This window comes from Pagrus major, chromosome 8 (genome assembly GCF_040436345.1).
Source record: "Pagrus major chromosome 8, Pma_NU_1.0".
NCBI lineage: Eukaryota > Metazoa > Chordata > Actinopteri > Spariformes > Sparidae > Pagrus > Pagrus major.
In genome coordinates this window covers 2,370,017-2,380,193 of record NC_133222.1, presented here as the reverse complement: position 1 = coordinate 2,380,193, position 10,177 = coordinate 2,370,017, and the positions used below count along the sequence as shown (strand labels likewise).

The 10,177-nt window shown below is 42.2% G+C and overlaps 1 protein-coding gene across 1 annotated transcript; it reads left to right on the top strand.

Annotated features, from left to right (window-relative positions):
- Window positions 1–260: 260 nt before the first annotated feature.
- tmed6 (transmembrane p24 trafficking protein 6) lies at window positions 261–2,403 on the top strand. The gene is made up of 4 exons (XM_073472030.1): window positions 261–483; window positions 1,055–1,181; window positions 1,379–1,554; window positions 1,839–2,403. The coding sequence occupies exons 1-4, from the start codon at window positions 271–273 to the stop codon at window positions 2,070–2,072; spliced, it is 750 nt and encodes a 249-aa protein (XP_073328131.1). The 5' UTR covers window positions 261–270; the 3' UTR covers window positions 2,073–2,403.
- Window positions 2,404–10,177: the final 7,774 nt, after the last annotated feature.

Below are 10,177 nucleotides of genomic sequence, written 5' to 3'. Positions count from 1 at the left end.
AGGAATCCTTCCACATGTGTTCACGTCTGTCTGAACTGTGCAGCGCTGCTATTATTCAGCTTGTGTTCAGACTTTCCTGCAGCTCCTCCCTTCAGACCTGCAGGGTGAACAGTTGTTTCCATCACAGTGGCTCCATCTGTGATGGCCGCCCAGTTTTCCCACCGACTCGGGCCACAGTTTGACTCCAGTTAATCATTTCTGATCTCCCCTCGCTGCCTCTCGCTCCACCTGCACCTTTCATTTGGAGGAGATTTCCCCGTTTGTTCAGACATGTTGTTCAGGGGTCCCTGCCTGTTTCTTGTCCTTGTGTTTTGGGGTCGGGTCGGCGGGGGGCCCATGACAGACCCCCACCCAGACATGTCGGACCAGGAGCTGTTCTGGGGCTCCGACCAGTACGACTTCTCCGTGGTGCTTCGTGCTGCGGGGATCGAGTGTTTCTGGCACTTTGCTCACCGCGGAGAGACTTTCTACCTGAACTTCATGGTAAGAAGAGACGCTGAGGCCTCGACACGTTTCTCTCAACGTGAGCAGATGTTGTCATGTTTACTTTGTTTTCAAGCCCATTGACGTGGTTTTAATCTTCAGTATTTATTTGTTACAGTAGATAAACATCACAACATGTTTTTTTGAAAAAGTTCAAAAAATGAAAAATGTGAACTCAGTCATCAGATCCTCCCTCCATGCTGATAGAAACTCAGGTGAAGTTTCGTAGTCCACAAAACATTTCTGGAGCTTCACAGCAAAAATGGCGTCGCAGCACAACTGAAGTAGCTGGAGACTTGTTTTAAAACGGGAAAAACACAACCTAAAAATCATAAAATGGCTCCACACAGCTCAGCCAGAGTAATCTTCAGTCTCCAGAAGCCTCAAGATCACAAACTGATTTGAAAAGATGTTGTTTACCTCGTTTTTTAAGCCAAAATCTTCACTGTAGCTGTGAAGCTAAAAGCATTAGCACACACCCCGTCTGAAGTGAGTGCACGAGCTCGACCGCATGTTAAAGATGTAAATAATACACATGCGTGTAACTCTGAGTTGTGTTGTCTGTCTGTAGGTCCAGTGGGTCACAGGTGTCGGCAATGACAGACACCTGTCTGTCAGCGTCAACGCTCCGAGCGGTCTGTTGGTGTCGACTGTTGATGATGCGAAGGGTCAGATCAACTTTGAGGCGAAGGAAACAGGTGTCTGTCCGTCTGTCTGTCCGTCTGTCCGTCTGTCTGTCTGTCTGTCTGTCTGTCTGTCTGTCTGTCCGTCTGTCTGTCTGTAACACCGGTTTACTTTGTATTTGTTCACTTCCTGTGAATGAAGCTGCACCGTCTCATGTTGTTGTGTACCGTGTGCTCAGTCGCTCTCACTCGTTGTGCGTCCGTCCCTCCAGGTTTCCATCAGATGTGTTTGAGCAACTTCCACAACCGCTTCGGCGCCATGCAGATCTTCCTCAGCTTCGGCGTTTACTACGACAGCTTCCAAGACCCCAGCAAGAGGAAAGAGGAGGAGAAGAAGAAGAAGGAGGAAGTCAGCAAAAACCTGAACAACACACTGACCGTCATAGAGGTACACACACACATACACACACACACACACCTGAGCTGTAACTGTATGTTAGTACAAAAGTAGTATAAGTAGTAGAGTCACGGCAGCAGTGGCATTAATAGTGGTCCCACTAGTAGTAGTGAACAGTGATGGAATGTAACTGAGTACATTTACTTAAGTACTGCATTACTACAGTACTATTGGTAGTGATGATACTGGTAATAATGTATGGCAGCAGTAACAGTAGCATTTGACAGTTGCAGTAATACTTGCAGTACTTTTATTTGTGTGTTTTTGTGTCTCAGGATGCGAGTAACAGAGTGTCGAGCTCCGTCTTCCACATGTTTCGCTACTACACTTTCGGCCGCATGAGGAAGAGCGCCGACTACTTCCTGCTGCTGTCCAACTCCAAGTACATCACCTGGTGGTCGACGGTGCTCAGCCTCCTCATCGTCACCTCCGGCTACCTGCAGCTCCTCTTCCTCAAAAGACTCTTCATCACCAAGACGTGCACCGAGGCAGAGAAGCCGCGCTGCTGACGGACGCAGAGCGCTTCGCAAATAGATCTGTGTTAAAACATCGAAATGTGTCTGCATGTGTGAAGGAAGGCTGGCGGCCATTTTCCTTTGGTGTTGTGTTTGTGTACTTTTATTCCTTTACACACGATAACAACACAAAAACTTACTTTCTTCTTCTACAAAAGAACATAAGTGTGATTTCTTTATCCAATATTCATTTGCTTTTGCTCTCTTTGTCAGATTTACGCTTTTTAACTTCAAAACATTCTTCACGTTTGTTTCGGTTGATTTCTATTGTCGGATACTAAATGAACAAACTTCACCAAAGAACTGAATAAAAGAATAAAAGTTATGTTTCCTCTTCCTCTGCATGCAGCCGGTCCCTGACGCTGCTCTTCTTCTCTACTTCCTGTCACCTCCACAGTAACGTCACCTTCACCTGGGGATCAGGGCTTTTTTACCCTTCATGTGTTTTCATATCTTTTCTGATAACCACATTTGAGGGATTATTGTAAACAATGTGTGTAAATCAGCCAATATGTTGATATTGGAACTTTTCTCTTCTTGATATCGGTGTCGACACACACGGCCCCAAGAGTCCAGTGTGTGTCTGTCTCTACACTGTCTGCACCTCTGACTGACAGAAACCTACAGCGGCCTGTCGGACAGCACTGAGGGAAGTTATATATAGTTGAACAGGACGAGCAGGTTAAACAGTCAATTAAAAGTTGTTACTATGTCTGTGGACAATAATGATTCTGGTAAACGACTGGTGCTACTTTCATTTACTGTAACCGGCACTGTTTGATTCAGACGAGCTGCTTGACATCAGGTAAATATACTTTTAAGATTTTGATCATTTTTAACCAAACTCCATTTAAAACTCTTTTAATTCATCAAATATTTTTAATTTTATTAATTTTGCGGTGTCAGTTTTCATTGGATGAAAAGAAATGCTGATTTTTTTTAGCTTTCTGACAATTAATAGATTTTTAATATAATCCAGTTGTTGTTTTTTTATTGCTGTTTTTTCTTCATTGGACAGTGACAGAGCGAGAGAGACGGTAATTATCAGCACTCCTAAAAAGTACTCAGTTACACTTGTATAAAAGTAAAGATATTGTTTAAAATATGACTTTGGTAAAAGTGAAAGTCACTCAAACAAATAGTTCTTGACTTAAAGTCTTAAAGTATCGACGATGAAATGTATTTAAGTATTAAAAGTAGTTTTCTGGCAATAAATGTACTTAAGTTTTAAAAGAACAAGTAAAAGTAAACGTTACATATATTCACATGTGTGTACTTTTATGAATATTGGAAACTGTTTGTTTTTTATCTGATTGCTGACGAAATGAATTAATTTAAAAATGTGTTACTTTGGCTCTGATGATGTAATCTGCAAAGTAACTACAGTACAGTAGTAACTAAAATAATCAAATAATGTAGTGAGCAAAAAGTACAAAATGTGCAAGTAGCAGAAAATGGAAAGTGTATCAAAATTGCACTTAAAGGTTTGTAAGACGCTTTTTACGTCTCATTCTGACACTTTGAGCTTAAACATCGTCCCAAAGTATCTTCAGTACTTGAATAAATAATAAATATTAAAGAAGTTCCTCTCTAAAGCAAAATCGATGTGTTTCAATGTGTTTTCGACCATTTTTACATGTCAGCTCAGGTTTTATCTGTAATTTGTACAATTGTTTGTAGGACAAGAAAGAATGGTGAGAAAAATCTGGCCAGAGGAGTTTGAAACAAAGGACAATAAAATAAAAGACTTAATTATTACTTTGGTCTCTGATCATTCAGAGACCAAACTCCTCAACTCCACCCGCTCTCACACAAAAGACAGGTATGCGGGAAGTATTGGTGATTGACTCAATGTCAGTTCTGGGAAATTACAGGGATCAGTTCAGTATGGTGGCCCTGAGGGTCAAAATACAGCAACATTTTAGGAAACACAACGACGTTTGTTTTTCTGATATGTTGTTGTGTTCGGACTACTTGGCTATAAGCTATAAACTTCATAAAATAGGAAAACCAAACCAAAAAGGTAGATGACAACGATGAGAGTTCACTTCAGTTTTCTGTCTCTGTCTCTACAGTTAATCATGGAAACAGGAGATGTACTCGCTGTCGTAGACTTGATCTTGTCTGTGTGCAAGACCATCTACAACATGGCTAACAATGCAAAGGCCAACAAGAAGCGCTGCCAACAAATCGCAGAGAGAGTCAAAGTTCTGGAGGACCTGGTTCTCACCATCAGGAAAAGAGACCGGAGCCGAATCTCTTCCTCTGTGTTCAAAGCTCTGAAGGAACTCCGCAGAAGTCTGGACTCTGCCGAGACCCTCATAATGCAATTTTCCCGAACCAGTGCCTTTTTGGGCTTCGTGACGTCCGGCAGACTTAAAGACAGGTTCAATGACGTGGACAGCAGACTGACAGATAACCTGCAGGTCCTGTCTGGGGCTCTGCTGGTCGAGCAGGGGGACGTACTGCACAAAGTGTATAAAACTGTAAGAGGACAGAAACATCCTCCAACTCGATCCACATCACCAACACCTTCATCTCTCTGGAGCAACACGTCGCCCCTTCAAACGTCCATCCCCACAGCCGCCACGCCTGCACGCTGCGTCATGGCCCCGATGCAGATGTGCAGCCCCGTGACTCTCACGCCTGTCAGATGCATCATGGCCCCCATGCCAGTATCCAGCTTCATGGCCCCCATGTCTCTACCAGGAACCATGACCCCCGTCACTTTCTCCACCACCGTCGTCTCCAATACTGCAAGAGTGTCCCCTGATGTCATCAAGTCCCTCATAGGCCAACAGTCTGTCTTTAGCATCAATCCCCCCGTGACTTTCTCAACACAGAATCTGTTCTAAGATGTCAGGTGGTCGACAACTCTTCTGTCTCGTAAAAACATGGGAACAAAGGCTGTAAAAAGTGTTTTCTGCCCACACATCTCACCGTGTCTCTGGTGTTGTAGCCCCCATGTGTTACTCTGGAGACTTGAGGCCTCCACAGCAAAAAAACTCTCACCCTAACAAGTTATTCAGTTGCATCTTCAACCCTTTTTGAAGAGTATTTTTATCATTTACAACAAAGGTGCACAGCCAAAATAACTCAGGAGCGTTGTCGGGCTGGGTACCAAACTACTGACTACTGATTCACAATAAATCAAACAGCAGCTCACAGAGCATCTCTGGAGGGTAGAAAGGAAGAGAGACGACACTCGCTGAATTATCTGTGCTGCGAAAATGCAAAGTTGACGACCAGGGTGTAACGCATCTCACCCGAAGACACACCTGGTCAAACATCAAATAAAGCCTTTTTGTTTTTTGCAGAAGCAGTATTTTATTTGAACACTTTAAGCACATTTTTGTACTTGTTCTTGAGTAAGATTTTAGATGCAGGACTTTTAATTGTAATCAAGTATTTTAAGCATTGTTGTACTTACTGTTATATTGAAGTAAAGGCTCTCAATATATCTTCCACCAATGGTCTTCCTCTGTTTGATTGTCAAATAAATCCTCCTGTGTTTCCACCCTTTTATTTTTGCTTTATCAGGAGACGTATACAGTGTCTTGTCCTTTAAGGTCAGTTTGTTTATTCAGTTTATTCAGTCATGAAAACAAAGAGAGTTTGATTATTTAGTTTGTTCAGCCAGTGAGGATCTTTCTCTTCTCATTAATATTTCTTCCCCAAAACTACAGACTGCTCCTTTAACTTAATGTCACGTTGATGTTAAATACAGCCCGAGGAGTGAGTTTCATGGGATCCGTTGAGACTTTCTGTCGTGATTTTATCCATGGACGTCTGGTCACTCACACAGTGTGTGATCGTGGTCGGGTTACACTGATTTGTTATCAAGCGTGCAGGTTTGTAGATGTGTGATGTGGTTAATAATTGTTTTCCAGTTGGTATCTGAGAATCAACAGGAGAAAGCCGCGGGCTCCTTCACGTCCTCCACATCGAGCTGCAGTCATGCTGTTGAACACTCTGCTCGTGGTGTTGAGCTCTCAGTGCGTCTGGGCAAGAAAGTCTGAACCTTCCTTCGATGAGGCGGACGCGGGGTTTTTCAGGGGATCAGATAAATATGACTTTGCCGTCGAGGTTCCTGCTGCAGGGGTGGACTGTTTCTGGCACTTTGCCCACCAGAGTGGAAGCTTCTATCTGATGTACATGGTGAGTGATATTCAGACCAAACCTGCAGGATCGGGTTTCATCTCGTCTGCACAGATAAATGTCTTTATAATTTTATGTACTGTCTGTTTGAATGCACAGTTGGGTATGTTGTTGTGCCTTTGTGCCACATCAGGCTTATCACACTGGTTTTCAAGGTGATCTGGTTTGACTTGTGGTCATTGTTGGTGGATAAGTGTGTGCAAAGGTCTCCCATACAAATACAGACTTGTGTTAGCAGTTTATATGTTGCTTTGTATGTGGATGACTAAATTATCTTGATTTGATAGTTGATAATTTAAGAAAAGACATCAAATCTGTAGAATAAATGTTGGTATTGTTCCTACAGTGTTCAGCTGTTCTCAACACAATGATTGCTGGGAAATGCCCCGACAGTCTTTTCATGGGACTTGCTGATTTTTAACTGTGTGAATGTGACCACAGGTACAGTGGGTGACAGGGATGGCCAATGATCAGCGCCTCTTTGTGACAGTCAACTCACCACTGGGCTCTCTCATGGCTTCAAAGAACCAGGCTGTTGGACAGATGAACTTCCAGACTGAGGTGACAGGTAGGACCATCAGAATCACAACAGTCCATTATGCATCCAAAAAATGTTATATTGTCTCGTGGTAACTGCAGTCCCCTTCCAAAAGGTTTTTACCGGATGTGTTTTGGGAACCACAACAACCGGCTTGGAGGCATCAGGGTCTTTATGAACTTTGGCGTCATCTACGAAGGCTTTGAGGAGTCGCAGAGAGAGTTGGAGGAAGGAGAGAAAGTCCTCAATGGCACTTTGGCCGGCATTGAGGTATTTGTTGCAATTCCAGTCTCTGGGATTTTAGACATAGTTGTAACTGAACAAGGAGCCAAATGCTGCATCATTTGTTTAAAATATAATTAGCAATAAAGAACGAGATGTCGTCTGCATAATGAGATACAGAACAAGTGGTGTTACTGAAAGTTATGGGGTGACAGACAGATGTTGGTAGTGATAGATGCTTCATTACTTTGTGAATATACAGTACACCTACACCTACATGGAAAAACAACTTTGGCCATGAAATCAGATAAAATTTGTTTCTTTACACCTCAATTCCACATTTTCACACATTTTCACATACAATTGGCTATTAATATACGTATATGAACCAAAATCCTAAGGCGAAAAGAAAATTATGTCACATGTGAACTGGACATTTTCATAAGTGTTTGGCTTTTTTCACCTATGACTGAACTCCCACATGTGTATTAACATTTTCACATGTGATGACAAACATTTATAGGTGATTGGCTTTTTTCAAATGTGGATAAGAAATTCCAGTAGAAACAATAAAATGTTGTGTGAACCGGGATTTTTCACAAGTGGTTGTTCTTAACATGTGAAAAGAAAATAATGACACAAGTGAACTTAACATTATCAAAACTGATTGAAGTATTTTTTTAAATTTTACATATGAATGAATGAAAATGTCCACATAAGAAATTCACATTTTCACAATCTGTTGCACACTACGACATACAGTTACATGCAAATGACGTGAAACTTTACGATGTACCATGTTTGGTGTAGGAGAGTGTACAGAGGCTCCAGAATCAGATCTTCCACATGTGGCGTCATTACAACTTTGCCCGCATGAGGAAAGGGAAGGATCACCACCTCCTCCTGTCCAACCTCAACTACGTCACCTGGTGGTCGGCGGCCCAAAGCTTCATCATCCTCGTGTCCGGATACCTGCAGCTCGTCGTCCTCAAAAGACTTTTCCGCTCAGACTCCAGCAGGCCGCGATGCTGAGAGCAGAACATCCACACCTACAGATGATGTCGTGATTTCTACTTTCTCATATCAATTTTCTGTTGATGCATTTTTGGAAGAGATGACGCTGCACACAATCTGAAGCAGCAGCTAAAACACCTCACTGATAAAGACATATTTAATTCTCTTGTGTGTACAAACCAACAGCTAATCCTTCAATACAGGTCCGAGCTTTTGTTGGGCCAATTTTTAAATGATGTTTTACGGTGCCAAAATAAAATCAACTTCTCTTCTCAGAGATTTAGTGATCTCATTTTACATCCTAAACATTTTAATGTTGAAGTAACAATACCACAATTAGAAAATACTCTATTACAAGGAAAAGTCTTGCATTTAAATCAACCTGTTCATCAGCCAGAATAAATGTTGGTGATGTACGAAACTTTACATTCTTCATGTTGCAACTATATATTTGTATCGGTTCAGTTTCCAGTTGATGTCGTGACAGCACTGTGTTTTTGGTCTGGTTAGTTTTAGGCACTAAACCACTTGGTTGGGGTTTCTGATGCTACAAACAGCTGGAAAATATCCAGAGGTCAAGATAAAAACATCCAGCCACTCACCTTACAGTTGTTAAGATACTGGTCTGAACAGAACTGTCTCATTTGACAGCCGTCTTGTCAGTTTAGTCGTGAAGTTTTGCACTTTTTGGACTCCTTCTGTGTCATAGTATATAACATTAACATTTACATTTAGCTCATTTAGCAGACGCTGTTGTCCAAAGCCACTTAAAATAAGTACATTTGTCACCTCAACACATCACTGTCGATAAAGTAAGAATGAAAAAATAGAAACAATGTTCAAGCCCTCATCTGAGTATAGCAGCTGCTATTTATCAAAGATACCTTAATCGCATAAGTGCTATGATTTAAGTGCAAAAGTAGAAAGTCATGCTGTGCGTCTTGAATTGGATCCGGGCTGCAACAGGAAGCCAGTGGAGGTCACGGAGGAGGTGGATCACATGGGAGGACATGGGACATCCTGAGGATTTGGACCAGGAGTTGCATTGCGTCCTTTGTGAGGAAAGACCAGATCCTGCGGATGTTGTAGAGGGCAAATCTGCAGGATCGGGCCACAGCAGTGATGTTGGGGGTGCAGGATAGTCTGTAGTCGAGGATTACGCACAGGTTCCTCGCAGTCGATGAAGACGATACTGTGACGTCCTCGACAGCGACTGACAGGTCCATGTGAGGGCAGTCTTTCCCTTTATTATGTGAGACAATTTTAAGTGTTTGTTATTTAAATGAAACAATCTGAGAAGCTGCCAACAACACAAACACATCTAACAACTAGACACAAACCCACAAATGTGCTGAATTTATAAGCTAATCATGTGGTTTGTGAGTGGCCGATATAAATGTACATGATCACGTGTAATTAAATGAAACAACTCCATTAAAAGCACGTAATAAATATATGCTATATAAAACTAGTATAGTTTGGATTGCAGGGTTGAAGTTTGGTCCTCAGGGTGAAGTTTAATTGCTGGAAATGATCCAGTGAATGTAAATCTCAAAGGTAAATATCAGTTTAAGCAAAAAAGTAAGTATGTAAATGTCTTTCTGGCTCGATCATGTGCTTCTTTAACACGTTTCCTGCAGAGCGTTTTAGGTCAGACAGCCGGTTCACATGGTAATGCCAGATGACGCCTGTCTGAACTACTGTGCGCTGTCTCCAGTGTCCGCTGTCCCTCCCTGTCTCCGTATCAATTGATGGCGTTGTCCTGATATTGAAACCTCAGCGTGGTTTCCCTGTGACTTCTCACTTTACCCGCATGCCTGAGCTCATTACGACCCACATATCTGATGCCAATGGACTGTAGCTCTTATAACCTCAAACAGGATGAGCAGGTTTAACAAAGAAATGTTGTTTTGTCTGCGCCGCTGCGTTGCACATCATCATAGATGCCAGGGATGTTTCATATGAAACACCTGAGAGGAACAGGGAAGGTTGTTCGTACATAAGTACTTGGATTGTCTCTCTCTGGCCTGCTTGGATCCGCACGGATCAACAGGTAAATAATCTCTCAAGGTTTTTTAATCATTTAACTGAATGTCTGTCGTTGCTCTCAGGTGAAAATCTACAAAATGTCTTTTCATTGACTAAAAGAAACTGTCTTTAGCTTGAT

Excerpts from the sequence above, each read along its gene's own strand:
- tmed6 (XM_073472030.1), top strand. The coding sequence starts at position 271 with ATGTTGTTCAGGGGTCCCTGCCTGTTTCTTGTCCTTGTGTTTTGGGGT. Across the intron at positions 484-1,054 it reads CTTTCTACCTGAACTTCATG|GTCCAGTGGGTCACAGGTGT; the intron begins GTAAGAAGAGAC and ends GTCTGTCTGTAG. Across the intron at positions 1,555-1,838 it reads ACACACTGACCGTCATAGAG|GATGCGAGTAACAGAGTGTC; the intron begins GTACACACACAC and ends TTTGTGTCTCAG.